Source organism: Emydura macquarii, unplaced genomic scaffold, assembly GCF_026122565.2.
Source record: "Emydura macquarii macquarii isolate MOO-44397 ecotype Brisbane River unplaced genomic scaffold, CSIRO-AGI_Emac_v2 contig_3220, whole genome shotgun sequence".
NCBI lineage: Eukaryota > Metazoa > Chordata > Testudines > Chelidae > Emydura > Emydura macquarii.
Window position 1 is genome coordinate 7,215,716 of NW_027133357.1, and position 14,902 is coordinate 7,230,617.

At 49.0% G+C, this 14,902-nt stretch overlaps 1 protein-coding gene across 1 annotated transcript in view; it reads left to right on the forward strand.

Annotated features, from left to right (window-relative positions):
• BAK1 (BCL2 antagonist/killer 1) overlaps positions 1-14,902 on the forward strand; it is a 31,924-nt gene that overhangs the window by 9,685 nt on the left and 7,337 nt on the right. Inside the window, exons 3-5 of the mRNA XM_067531614.1 lie at positions 11,276-11,411; positions 11,574-11,717; positions 13,891-14,071. Coding sequence (XP_067387715.1) covers positions 11,276-11,411; positions 11,574-11,717; positions 13,891-14,071 — 461 coding nt within the window. The remainder of the gene's footprint in view (positions 1-11,275; positions 11,412-11,573; positions 11,718-13,890; positions 14,072-14,902) is intronic.

Here is a 14,902-nt window from a genome sequence, read left to right on the forward strand (position 1 = left end):
CAGATCAGGACTGAGGTGCATTGGTGAAGTGTGTGTGTGTGTGTGTCTGTCTGCCAGTTGCCCGCCCATCCTCTCAAGAGTGGAATGCCAGGGGGCTGCAGGACAGAAGTGAGATGCACTGGCAAAGCAATGTATGTGTGTACAGGATCCAAGACTGGAATAACAAGGGAAACTGCCGGTCAGGATTGAAGTGCATTGGTGGAGTTTGTGTGTGAGGGCCCAGGACTGCAATAGCAGTGGCGATGCAGAAGATTGAAGTGCATTTGGCAGAGTGGTGGGTGGGGAGCTTGCCTAGCTTCATTGCCATTACCCATCATCTCCTCTCATCCATATAGCCAAACGTACTCCATGTGAGAGAGACCCATGCCATGCCATGCCATGCCATGCTTAATGGCAGTGCAGTTGAGTTGCAGTCTGGGAATGTCAGCTGCTGGGTAAATGATGATGACTTTCTAAAATGCAGCTTGGCACGTCAGCATTGGAAAATATCTGGGTCAAAACATTGAAAATGTTCTGAGAAAAGAGATCAAAACAAATTGAAAGGATTTGCTCCTCATTTTTGTCCCAAATGAATAGAATTCCTCTGCACTGCAACCTTTTAAGCATGGGTGACTCTTTAACCTGTTTTACAGGTAGATTGGAAATGAGCATGAGTCATGGCAGCTCTGTCAATACCGCCACTTCAGTAACTAGACCTAACTGTTTATGCAGTTCACATCCAGCTCAGAGCTGTTTAACTATCATGATTATATTATTATTTGCATTGTGGTAGCATCTGGAGGCCCTACTAGGTTCAGAACTCCATTGTTCCGCGTGCTGGACAAACACATCATAAGACAATCCCTACCTTACCAAAGTTTGTAAGGTATTAAAATAAAATTAAGAAAAAAGAAAAAGAGCATTCCTTATGTACATCCAGATATATTTTACAGTTTGCATCTATGTTCCCTTCTCAGGCAGAAACTGCATTGATTTCAATGGAAATTGAGCTGTGTGGCTCCCTCAGATGCAAGTTGGGGGGTTGCTGGCTGGATGAAAGCTTTTGGCACTGGTGTAGCAACTGGTTTGGTTTAATTTTTTGGGTTCTGATTTTCCTCTTGGTCCTTTGTCCGTTTTTCTTTGGCTGTTGATAGGGAGCTAAGGGATTTATCTGCTGCTCAGAAAAAAAATTCTCCCTTGGAGGATCTTTCTGAAACCTGCTCTACCAAATGTCTCTTAGGGCATGAACAAGACTCCACCATCCTTGTCTATCCTGTTTGCTCCTTGCATGTTCCCTGGGTTGTTAAAGCATCATTGGATGCTTAAAAAAGGCAAAAGGATTGAACTTCCTACAAGTACCGGGTGAAGAAGACGAATGAGCAAGGAAATATGGAAAGAACGCTGTGTAAATGGGAGCAAGATATTGCACCAGGGAGGAAGGATGGGTCCAGTGGTTAGGGCATTAGTCTAGGAGTCTGGAGACTTAGATTTAACTGCCTGTGGAAAAGTATCTTAGTCCCTCTGTGTCATAATAGGATATTACATAACACAATAGCTTTAGATTTTGGGGATCAGAGCCCTACAGCAACCTGTAATATGCAATTGGTGCAGCAATTTGAATCCATAGTTAAGGTCTGAGAGAGACTGGTGTTTGGGGGTTAAAACAGGAACCCAGGACTTTGCCAAATCCCCTGTGGGGCCTGGAGCAAGTCACAGCTCTGTGCAAGGGGAGGCTTTTTAAATCTGCATTTAAATGTACCCAGGGAGCCTTTGACATTAGCGCCTTGTTAGAGTGAATGGGGCGATAGTGCTTAGGTAGAGAGAGTTGTTCTGTAGATATAGATGTAACTTAGCTAGAGAGGCTGGGTGAATAGGTCATGAACATAAACATGATCAATTTTATTATGCTAGCGCCGAAGGGCCAGCCAAGAATGGGGGCCCATTGTGCCAGGTGCTCTCGAAACAGAGTAGCACCAGCAGACAGTCCCTGTCCTGAGTGGCTTACAGTCTAAAGCAGAGAAGGGTGAAGGGAAGGAGCAGAACTCACAAACGGAGCAAACCATGTGATGGCAGCAAATGGCATGTTAGTTCCATTTTGGGAGGGGGGAGGGGATGAGCTAAATGGAAAGAAAAAGGAAGAGCAGGGAGTGAAGAGGACAGGGCAGGAGAAAAGCAGGTAAGAGGGGCAGGTGTGGTGTGAAGCTAAGGGGAGGGAGCGGCTTGGAGTGATCAGTGTAGGGCAGAGAAAGTCCAGTCTAAACCATAGACTGTTCCCCGATTTTCAGGAAGAGCCCCACCATGGAGGGAGATGGGAATGGGAGCCAGGTACTTTTTTTAATGAAAGCTGTTGACTCCTACAGAAAACAATGGGAAATGGAGGAAGATGCCAGGCTGGCTCGATCTGTTCCCATCCGGTCACTTGTGCATCTGTGAGACAGGCTGACCCGTCACGGCTTGCACTGCCTGTGGTTACCACGTGGCACACAGGGTTTGGGAATGAACTAGTCACCTGGCAAAGACAAAAATGCCAGCCAATGATCAGTATAATTTAACTGTTTCGCCTCGGCGGGAGGACTGCTGATCAGAGATCTGATCAGCCATAGGTTCACCTGGAAGCGTGGTGTTGTGAGTACAGCACAAGGCTAGGTGTAGGACCCTGGCTTTGCTACCAAATTGTTGTATGGCCTTGGGCAAGTCACTTGACCACTTTGTGCCTCAGTTTCCCTATCTATAAAATGAGGGTAATATGCAAACAATTGGGAGAGGTGAAGCATAACTCATAAATGTTTTTAACACCCTTTGGGATCCTTGGTTGGAAGCGGTTAGAGGACAGCAAAGGTTATTTTATTTATTCTTATCTAGACTGGCATCCTTCCTCCTGGAATAGCTAAAACTTGGTGCTTCAGACACAGCCCATCCCACGTCATGCCTGAGTCTAGAAAGACCATTTAAAACGGGTAGGAAAACGCTCAGAATACCCATCCTTCCCACGGCTGGGCTGGTGAAACAGCCTTTGGGCGACCATCCTGCTTATGAGCCATATGATGGCCCCTTCTTCCTCTTAGCCTGTGAAGGATGGTGAAATAGGCTGCAGCCTGGTGCTCTCTTTCAGCATGCCATGGGGTGGATGGAGGTCTGTTGCTGGGCGAAGGAGAGAGGTCTAGCCAAGGTATCAGTGCTGTGGAGTTAGCTATCCCTTCCCCCCCACTCTCTGCTGCACACAAACAAGCAAGTTATTTCTGCCCTGTCACCAGGGGAAACAGCATGTCCAGGCCAGATTTACTGGGGCCATCTACTACCATGCTGTAATGCAATCAACCCCTCCCTCCTCCTCCTCCCAGGCTGTGTACCCCACTCTACGTCCAGGCGCTCTGCTGTAATATTAATGCATGCTGTTTCCTGTGTCGGTTTGTTCTGTGGTGAACTCACTGGCAGAGACAAATGCGTAAACACTTAGCACCTAGCTCAGCGCAAGGGGAAGTGACCTGACTGAGTCAGAGGCCGCGTGGGGACTGAAAAATACCCACCCAAACCGAAATCATACATTGAGTGGAGCAAGCTGAGCGTTCTGGCTGCTGCCTCAGGGCTTTGCTTTCTACTCGCCGTGCAGTTTTGTGTCAGCTTGACAGCGCTGGAGGAGGACGCCCTCTCTTCATCCACTACGTGTCATTGTATGAGATGCTCCCACATTGAGCATGACTCAAGCATGAGGAATCTCCTCCAGGGTGAGAAGATGGTTCAGTCCCCATGGCTCATTCAATCCCTGGTCTCTGCTGAGATTGCCCCTGACCAGGGGTCAGCTAGTACCACTTGTGCCTGGTGGAGTTTATGATGGGGACTCTTGTCCACTGGGAACTGAACTGAGACCCAGCAAATTCATTTCACATTTCTCATTTGGCAGCTACTTTACATGACTGTTGATATGGGCTAGAGTCAATCTTTCACTTCCATATTACGTTTCCAACCCCCCTGAACTATCTAGTTCCCTTGTGTTGCATAGATTTCTAAAAAGCAGAGTTTGAAAATCATGGCGATCATTTTAAGATATCAAGATGCAGCAGATATTTTTCCAACTTCTGCTGCCCCAGTAAGGGAGAGCCAGCATAGAGGGGAAACTTCCCCTTATGGCGAAGACCATTTGGCACTCGCTCACTAACGTAGCTAGGCCAGAGGGGACGATTCCATGCAGTACATTGGAAGGGAAACGCCTTCCACAGTATAGCTGCTACACTCTGACACCAGGCCTCCTGAGATGTATTTGACATGATGTTGAATGAAACCGCCGGCCTGCTTCTGATTTCACTTAAACCAGCGTTGTTAATAACGCATAGCGCTTTTCATGGGTAGATCTCAAAGCACTTTACAAAGGAGAGCGGCATCATTATCCCCATTTTAAAGATGGGGAGACTGAGTCAATGAGCGGTGTGCTGACTTGTGGTCACCCAGTGCAAAAGGTGCTGGCAGAGTTGAGAATCAAACCCAGCTCTCCTGAGTCCCAGTTCAGTGCTCTATCCACTAGGCTAAAGTCAGTGGGAGCCTGGCTTTTCAAAGGCACTGACCATCTGACTTCAGTGGGAGCTCAATGTGACAGCCACTGTCTGAACGAACAGTGGGGACTGAACTGGGGACTTCCAGAGCTACACATGTAGGGCTTACACCTTAAAATAAACAGGCTGGGGCTGTGACAGCCTCACGTTGTCTGGGGACCAGGCACAGATGACGCTGCTCCTTGAAAAACTGGGCTAGGAATACCCTGTTGTAAAGCCTGTGTGGAATCAGAAAAGGGCCCTTCCCTTGTTTAGATGTGATGGGATTTTCTTGATGGGTTTGTGGCGCTGTGACAAAAACCAGCTTTATGGGCTGGGGGGTTTTCAGGTCTGCTGGTTAGTGTGTTGCATCCTGTGTTACAATCGCATCCATTGTCAGGGTGACAGCAGCAGCAGCAGGTACAGTTTGGTCTGCAGCCACTCTCTGATTACAGGGTGATTATCAGCCTTTGTATATACAAATGCACCTTCCTGCATTAGGGCTGTTCGTGAATGACGTCTCCCAACATTTGAAAAGACACCGTCGGGTTAGGTCATTCCTTATTGCTGTTTAAAGGCTGATGCTGTGCTTGGGGTCATGCTAGGGGTGATCATTGCCCTGAGGAGTTCACAACCTAACAGACAATGGGGTAGACGCTTCCTCACACAGCATCTGTTTTGCACCACTTCTGCAGACAGACTGTGACCTTGAAGCTGCCCCAGAGGATCACCCCAGTGCAAGGGGGAGGGGCGTAGAGCCAGCGTCGGGGCTCTCATGCTGCTCCCTCTCTCCGCTGCTGGGGATGCGGGGAAAAGGGAGCAAGACTCCGGGGAAAGGAGTGTGGCCAGGGTGCCCCCATGCCACAATGATCTCTGGCTGCAGTTTGATCCACCTGTGGTCAGCTGAAGTAAAGCAAAGGGGAGCTGAGCTTTAAGTCACCTGTGCACAATCCCCTTCTAACCAGCACGCTGTGCAGAGCAGCTGCATTCCAAGACCGTGACCCAGCGTGCACGAGGGGCTGGGAATAACTTGGAATGTCTCTTTTTTCTTTTAGGGTGGAGATTTGTAAATTATAGAACTGACGGTGCTACGTTGATATCACTTAGTGTTTGAAAAATATATGTTTCAAAAACACTATTATTTATACTGTGGTAGCACCCAGGAACCCAGTCACGGGCCAGGACCCCATCAGGTTAGGTGTGTACAAACACAGGATAAAAAGACGAGCCCTGTCCCAGAATACTTCTGTCCCTGTGTTACTAGTAATAACACCTGGGGTTATTAAAACAGAAAGTGTTGGGGGTTTTTTTTTTTTAAAGCCTATCTCTTCTTTGTTGTTCATGCTGTTTATTTACTCTCTGTGTTTCATTGAAACTATGAGTCAGTCAGTTTCGTTTTCTTGTTCCCCATTGGCCAGCACAATACCCAGGCCTTTGACTTCTCCGCAGTCCCGGAATTGTTTACATCCAAATAAACCTGTTCTTACTGAATCAAAAACAATCCCAAAAGGAACTTCTATCAGGAGCCTGGGAGGGTGGGGGAGTTGTCATCCCTCTCCCCATCCCTTTATTTACACAACCTGAATGTTGTGTAACCTGACAGTGTCTCTGACTCACTGTCTGCATCGATCCATCCCTTGGTTAATTACCCAGTTATCTATTTCTGAGCCACAATTGTGTTACTGGAGTGATCTTGGGCTTGATTTCTGAGTTGCTAAGCACCTAAATCCATCTGAAGTCAGTGGGAGCTGCAAGTGCTCTGCACTTCTGAAACTCATGAGAGTGGCCAGTGCCTAGACCTGAGTTTAAATGTGTCTGGGCTCCATACTCCACTGCTTTGCACCCTGTGTCGTCATTTAGACTCTGATCCTGCAAATGCATATGCATGTACTTTATATTTAAGCAGGTGAATGGTCTTAATTACGTCAGTATCTTTGTCTTCAGTAAGAAAAAAGGTGTGCTGTTTAACATGTTTAACCATAGTGTAGACAAGGCAATTTGTAATTTAACACAAATTAGCTGGTCCTGTATTTGGTCCTTGTCCTGTATTGTCAGGGACCCTGATCTATGTAATACTGAGGTACTAATACTAATATAAGATGTCTATTACCATTGGTACTTAAGAGCCCCCATGCTTTGCCGGGGACTCCCTACAGTCAGCGACTTGGCTTGTCCTGTGTTTGTCAGAAGTCCTTGTCTAAAGGCGTGTCTACACTTGGAAATTTTCCAGAATAGCTATTCCGGATTAACTCTCCCGTGTGGACATTCTTATTCTGGAATAGTTAGTGTGGTAAATTTCCAAGTGGCGACAGTCCCTGACACAGGCCTCGTGTTCGCTAGACTACTTCTTCCACTGTGGGAGCCACCTGTGTAGAGAGAACACCAGCAGCCTGTCTGCACTGGGCCGCTGGCTGTTATGCTATCGATGGAGCTTAACCCGATAGCCACAGCAGGGAAACTCAGCCTTTGTTTCGTGGATCCAGCCACCTTTACGCTGCTGGCTCATTTCCTGAGTGCGCGTTGAGCATTGTGCTCTGTCTTTTCCTTGCGCAGTCGACCAGCTGACATTATTGCTAAGGCGTGTTACGTGTTGAGTCCAGAATACCTGGTGTTCCGAGCCGAGAGCTATTTACAGTTCTGACCCTGGAGGGGAAATGGCTGTGTCCAGAAACAATCACAGGCTTATCCAAAACAACCTCTGCCCCCCACCTCCAGCTGGAGCCTCAGACCCATCCTGCCGTGCCAGTGGCTTATCTCTCCCGCCTTTATTTGTTATCAAAGCAGAGGGTTTGGATGCCTGCTGGCGCAGAGCAGGGGATGTCTGGAAGGGTGAGCAACAGCCTTTCTGCAGGGCAGCTCTGCTTCAGATGCATCACCTGGGTTTCACCGAGGTTCCTGTTTTGCAGCAGCACACTTCTCTGGGGTGTTGGGAGTCAAGCGACTGGCCCAAGGTCGCACCAAAGCTCACCTCTGTGCAGAGAGGTCAGAGGAAGGCCTGTGCATGGCTCAAGTGCTCCAGAGGAGAATTTCATCCATGAGGAGGAAATAGATTTTGCCCCCCTGGTTTGGTGCTAGTAGGAAGGTTGTTGAAGCCACGCAGCGGGGCGGCAGGGTATGTGTGTGTGGAATTTAGTGGTTACAGCATCTGAAGCAATGCTGTGTGAAAAAGCATGGCTTTCTTCCTGTTATCGTCTGCAGGTCACGCAGAGGGCACACAAACCCAGGTGGCATTTGTAGCTGCCAGACAAACTGGTGTGAGTGAGCTCAAATAGTGAGTGATGAAATAAGACGGGATTGCATGAAAATGGCTTACACAAGCCTTAGTTGTTTACAGTCACCTTGCTAATGGGGGAATCTGTAGAACTGTACAAGGATCCACGCAAGGGAAGTGGGGGCAGCCCCGTCCCTTGGGCTGTTTATAACTACACCGGACGTATTATTAGGAAATATCCTATAGGGAACAATCCTGCAGCGGCTGCAGAGAGATGATGGGCTGGGCTGATGGCTTGGTTCCCACCCCGTCACACATTTATAGAGTTCTGTGATTCCAGTAACAAGTCACACTGAGACATTCACACTTCCATACGATCATTTACATGGGCAGTACAGCCAGTCTGAAGTGTTCAAAAATTATCATCGGTGTTGGAGTCCCGGTCCTGGACCAAGACCCTATTGTGCTAGGTCCCGGCCCTCCAAAAAAAGAGAAAATCATGAAATGAGATTTTAAGAACTAATAAATGTTGAATTCTTTTTGTTTGCCTCGGTGTTTGAACTGGGAAGCCTCTAGGCACACCTCACCTAATCGATTCCCTGCCATTGCAGGCGTCTCCCGTATTGATGCACCTCAGTCTTTCCTGTTCTGTCTGTGGCACATAATGGTTTACACTTCAGAGGACTGAAATGCTTTAACTTAACTCAAGTTATTGGGCTCTTTACAGCGGTACCTGGGTGAAATGTAATGGCCGGCGATACGCAGGAGGTCAGGGTAGGTGATCTAATGGTTCTTTCTGGCCGTAAGCTGTACGAAGGGAAGTATTCATGCCGTTGTATGAGGCACTGGTAAGAGCTCGCCTGGAATGCTGCGTAAGATTCGGGTTACCTGTGTGCAAGAAAGATGAATTTAAACTGGAACAGGTGCAGAGAAGAGCTATGAGGATGATCAGGGGAATGGAGGGCCTAGCTTATGAGAGGAGACTGCAAGAGCTTGGCTTGTTTAATGTAGCAATGACAAGGTTGATGGGGCTACGTTTACTTTCTCTAAATACATCAGGGGTCAATACCAGGGAGGATGCCGTGCTGTATAAGCTAAAGGACACAAGATTGGCACAAGAACAAAAGGACATAAACTGGCTATGAGCAAACTGGGGCTGGAAATTAGGAGAAAGTTTCTAACCAGCAGAGGGGTGAGGTTCTGGAACAGGCTCTCGCTAAGAGTTGGCGGGGCGGCAAACAACTTAATATGTTTTAAGAGAAAGCTGGACAAATGTATGAGCCTGCTTGTATGATGGGGTCGTTTGTGATGGTGGGGTGAGGACCCAGCAGCCCTGGGGCTCACTTCTGGTTTACGTTCCTAAAATTCATGCTTCAGGGTTTCAGCTGGCTACTGACGGGTCAGGAAGGGATTTCGTCCCCCCACCTCCCTAGTGTATTCTAGGAGGGTCCCCCCCTTCTGAAGCACCAGGGATGGGCATGGCTGGAGATGGGGCAATGAATTGGGAGAGCCAGGACTCGGAGGTGGCACTGAGCATCCTCTGTCTCAAGCGCTTAGCTGGCTGGTACTTGCTCACATGCTCAGGGTCTAACACTGAACACCACAGGTGGGGGCAGGAAGGAATTTCTTCTCAGGTCAGCTTAGCAGTGACCTTGGGGTTTTTCCACCTTTCTCTGTAGCAGGGGTTCTCAAACTTTTTTTTCTGGGACCCCCTTTAAAATATTTCAGGCTGTGATGACCCCCCCCATGCCAGGCCACTCCCCCCCATGCCATGCCACCCTTACTTCTACGCTGCTGCTGGGGACAGTGCTGCCTTCAGAGCACCAGTCCAGCAGCTGAGGTTCTCCGGCCACCCAGGTCTGAATGGCTCTGGCTGTCAGCCATGCCTGGAGCTGACAGCCACAGCCATGGCATGCATGGGGGCTGACAACTCACGACCTATTGTGGGGTCCCGACCTGCAGTTTGAGAACCTCTGCACTGCAGTGTGGGGCCCAGATCCCCTGCCAGGATTATCAGGGCATCTCTCAATCTTTTCCTGCCATTGTGGAGGCCTGAGGCACTGATAGACCTTGGTCCCTCCTGCTCTCTGCCTGTGGCTCATAATAGTCTAGTCTCCTGGGAGCTATAGGTCTCATTTCGGTGGTTTGGTTAGTGTGCAGGTGCAGGGTGGCAGTATTGTTCTGTGCTATACAGGGGATCAGACTGGATGATCCAGTGGTCTCCTTGGGCCATAAACTCTATGATTAACTCTCCACACAGGCCAGAAACTATTTTTTTGTTTGTTTAATGGAAAGCTGAAATTTTTCACATAATCACCTGACTCCAGCAGCTGGGTCTTTAAGAACATCAACTACTGTGAAGCCTGTGGTAAAATCATGACTCCCTAGGGATAAAGTTTCTCCTGTACATCTCATTTTTAGGAAGCCACTCACAAGAAAGTTTGCTTTGGTTGGTTTGTGTGGGTGCATGTTTGTTTAAAAGCAACAAAATATTAAGCCAACACTTTTGAAGTTGACCACTGTGTTTTTTGTTTTGTTTTGTTTTTTGGGCAGGCCTCTGGGGCTTTTTTCAGGGCCTGACTTAAGACGCCTCAGGGCCTGGATTTTATAGGTGCCACGTGCCTGCAGCTGCAGTGGAAATCATTGCAAGCTGTGGGTTCTCAGCACTTCTGAAAAATCCAAGTCTCAAGTTGAGCTTCTGAAAAACAAAGGCTATCCAAGATGTGACTGAATCACATCTGTTTGAATTCCTCTCCTTCTGGAGTGCGCCTCTGCATGGAACTTGGAGCGGGAGCCTCCTGATCTATGACTGTATCTTTGACATGGGAGTCCCTGTGTTTTTAAAGGGTCTCCCAGTTAGCCCTTGGCCTGTTTTGTTTGGCACCTCTCTAATTTTCCAAACAATTGGCCTGGTTTAGTCCAACTGATTTAGTTATATTGGCACAAACTTCTGTGTGGAAATGCTTATTTCAGTTTTATTATGGGAGGCAGTGTGGTGTAGTGGAGAGAGCACTGGACTTGGGACTCAGGAGACTTGGGTTATGTTCCCGGCTGTGTCACTGGCCCATGGGTTGAACCTGAGCAAGTGATTGCCGTACTCTGTGCCTCAGTTTCCCCATCTGTAAAATGGAGAAGATGATGCTGACCTCTATGTGAGATCTATGGATGAAAAGTGTATATGAGAATTAAAAGTATTATTATAATCTCAGTTTATTTTAAACCCCTTTCTAATTGATTTAAACTAAATGGAAATAACACTGAGCGAGGCCAGAATAAGGGCATCCAGCCCGCCCGGTTGTTTATAAGCCTGCTGGTTTAAGAAGCCCCCAGAGCACAGCAGGCTCTTGCAGATCAGTCTTGCTATCTAAGGAGTACAATGGTCATTTGGTCCATCAGAACGACAGAGAATGCCGCTGCGCAGGGGGTATTGCTGGTTGGGACACACCATCTCAAAGGATATGAGAGAGGATGTACAGTTTAGGAGGGGCCCCCTGACTCCTGTGCACCCCAGGGGAGCTGCCTGCCTGCCTGCTCCTGCCAATCATTGTCTCTTCCACAGAAGATCAGGTGGCCCAGGAGACCGAGGAGGTGTTCTGCAGCTATGCCTTCTACCGCTACCAGCAGGAGAGGGAGGAGGGTGGAGCGGAGGTTCCGATTGATCCCGAGATAACGGAGATCCAGCAGGAGCCGGGCAGGTAAAGCACTTCCCACTGCAGACTGAATCATACGTCACCCAACACAATCCGTGTTCAGGGTGGACGCACACCCTATCCGTGGCCTGACCTTGCATCCTCCTGGCACCTACTGTCCTGCGTGGAAGTTGGGCCCATCTCAAATGCTTTCCATTCTCTTGGCAGCACCAGCAACCAGGTGGGCAGGCGCCTGGCCATCATAGGAGATGACATCAACATGCGGTATGATGCAGAGTTCCAGAACATGCTGAAGAGCCTGCAGCCCACGAAGGACAATGCCTACGAGTACTTCACTAAGATAGCCTCCAGGTAAGGCAGCCAGCTCCCCGCACCCCCTAGCTGCCTCCCAAGGGAGTCTGGTGATGGATGAGACTCGTTTTGTTGCAGAGAAGGTCAGACTGGCATGCAGGGTGGAAATCAGAGGAGCAAGAATTGGAGTTATTTACCCAAGCTCTGCCCACAATACCAGGACAGCTGGCACCCAAATTCTGCCCCCAAGCCCAGCCCACAGCCCTAGAGAAGCTGGTATCAGCTATGAACTAGTTCACAATGGAAGGCTGGAGTTTTCAAGAAGCAGTGACCAAAATCTGCGTGCATTCCCCCCAGCCCCGTCTGCTCTTGCCCATGCCACCGTACGCCCATGTCAGATGTTTGTGTGTGTAAATGGGTCTTTGGTCCCACCTGCAAAATGAGCATGCAGAAAGATGGATGGGATGCAGTCCTCACGAGGTGAAAATTTGCCCGATCATGCTGAAGCCTAACTGGGACAACACGCCGTTAAGATGGCAGAGCCATGGGACCCGGCTCTCCTCCGTGTTACATCAGGAGGGATTTTACTGAGGATTGGAGCCACACTGGTGTAAAACCAGCACGAGAAGGGAATCTAGGCACTGTTTCGTTCTTGGGCAGACCTGCGTCAGCTCCCCTGGGGAAGGCTTTTCTTCACAGCCAGAAAGGCTTGATGATTAAAAGCTGAGCGCCTGATTTCCAGTGGGTGCTGAGCAAACACAGCTTCCGGCGGTGAGAGCTGCAGATGCTCAGTGCCCCTGACAATCCAACACCATGAACCAGCTCAGGCCAGCCTTTGACCTTAGGTGCCACACAGACCTTGTTACGCCACCGTCTTTTAAGGAAAGTGCGGCCCGCCCGTCCTCCTGCCCTGAGGTGCGGCTCAGCCTTGCTGTTGAGAAGGGGAGGGTGAAAAGCAAAAGCAAAGAGTCTGAGGAGTTGGGACTCTGATCAGTCTAGCTTGTTGGTGGCAGGAGGAAAGTGTCTCTCAGAAGCCAGTGGGTGGAGAGGGAGCCAGGTCTGGTGGTGCAGAAAATGCACAGGGCTAGATCTTCCCATGTGATCCTCCCTGCTCCTCAGACGGTGCAAAAGGGTCAGGATTCTGGCTGTCACTGACCGTCCTGTGGGAACTCTGAGTGCTGGCCTAAAGTGATGCTGGGAAGGGGAGGAAGCTTCTGAATGCACAACAGGCTCCACACCAATGCCCGTTTTCTAGCCTTCCCCCTGTGCATGCACTGTTCTTGGTGTATGTTGCCTAACTGTTTCTTCTGTCCTTTATTCCTGCTCCCTTTCTTCGGGAAGCCATGCTTTGCCATCCTGAAGTGGTTAACGCACAGCAGACAGGTAAATTAACCTCTGTCACTCTCTGTCCGTCTTGTCTTTTTAGTGTTGCTCCTTCCTCGATCTCCACTAACTCCCCTCTTTCCATGACATTCTCTATAAGGCCCCCATCTACACTATGAAGATCCTCACATTTATACTCTAGAGCGGGATGGTTATCTGTGTTAGAACAGTTTCTTTTCAGCTATGCAAACAGAAATAGCCATGATAAGGCACCAAGTTTAAAACCTGGGGCCTGAGTCTCCTCACACATACCCTGGTGCAAATCCAGGAGTAACTGAGTAGGGTGACACTAGTGCAAAACCCGTGTAAACTGTTGTTGTGTGTATGCACCTGGAAGCTCTGATCGGGATTGAAATCCATGGTGCTGGTACTGCAGAAATGAATGTTGAAAGTCCCTCCAGTGAGATCAGAATCCAGCCCTCTAGGAGGTATTTATTTTTTCGTCCATCCAGGTGAAGAAGAAATCATGTCCTAATATGCCAGGGCCACAGTCCTGTTTAAACCTGCATATCTCTGTTGCACAGATACAGCCTAAGGGCGAGTGTGTTCCTTCCAAGGTAGCTGCAGCTCACAGAGAGCAAACAGTTCGTGGTTGTGGTTGAGCGTGTGGAGGAGCAGAAATGCGCAGTTATTTGTGTTTGTTTTTCACCACTGAGCTGTTGCTAAATTTGTCAGGGCAGGTTTTAGCTTTAGGGTTCCTAAAGGACACACCTGCGAACCCCCAGACATTCCACCGATTGCAGCAGAATGTGACTGGAGGAGCAGCCCGATAGGGGGCGGCACAGCACCCACAACAGCAGGGATTGCGTTGCTTTTTTTTTTCTAACCAGGAGGTTTGGCTCTGTTACAGCTTGTTTGACAGTGGCATTAACTGGGGCAGGGTGATTGCGCTTCTGGGGTTCGGTTACCGGATGGCGATCCACGTGTACCAGCACGGGGTGACCGGCTTCCTCCGGAGCATCGCCCGCTACGTGGCGGAATTCGTGCTCCGCAACCGCATCGCCCGGTGGATTGCCCAGCAGGGAGGATGGGTGAGTGAGCCCGGCTTTCTCCTCTGCGGGGCGGCTGGACTGGGCTAGGGTCAGCACATGGTTCCTCAGGTAGTTGGGCTCGTGAGCAGTGTCGCTCGTCAAATTGACTGAGAAGAGCTTGCAGCTGAGCTCTGACCAGTTGGGGGTGCTGTGTTGCAGACGGGCAGGAATCAGAATGTGGGGATGCTTCAGGAGTTCAGATTTGGAGCCTAATATTAAGTCCTTAATCCACACTTAAAAACGTGTAGCTATTTATCAAAGGTACTTACGTGCTCCCCATCACTGTGATATCTGGGAACCTCACAAACTTTTCCATATTTATCTTCGCAACGCCCTTGAGGCAGGCCAGTGCTATTATCCCCACTGTACAGGAGGGGAAACTATGGCACAGAGAAGCTAAAGGACTTGCCCAAGGTTACCCAGGGCATCGGTGGCAGAGAAGGGAATCTAACCTGGGTTTCCCTAGCACTAGTTTAATGCCCTAACCACTGGATCATCCTCCCTGTCTCTGTGAGCAACCCAGTTCTCATCAGGGCTAAGCACCCGCAGTGCTTGTTGTCTCCAGTGGAAGTTGAATGTGCTCAGTAAATCAGGCCCTGGTTGTTTAAAGCTGGACACCTGAAGAATAAGGCACTCCAAGTTTGAGTGTAGCTTTGAGTGAGGTCCTGCTCCTGCCATGTTAGTAAGTGTCCGATAATAGAAGAGAAGTGAGCCATGTCCCATTAGGATATGACTAGATAATAGGACAGAAAATATCATAATGCCACTATATAAATCCATGGTTCACCCCCGCCTGCAATACTGCATGCAGTTCTGGTCACCCATTTCAAA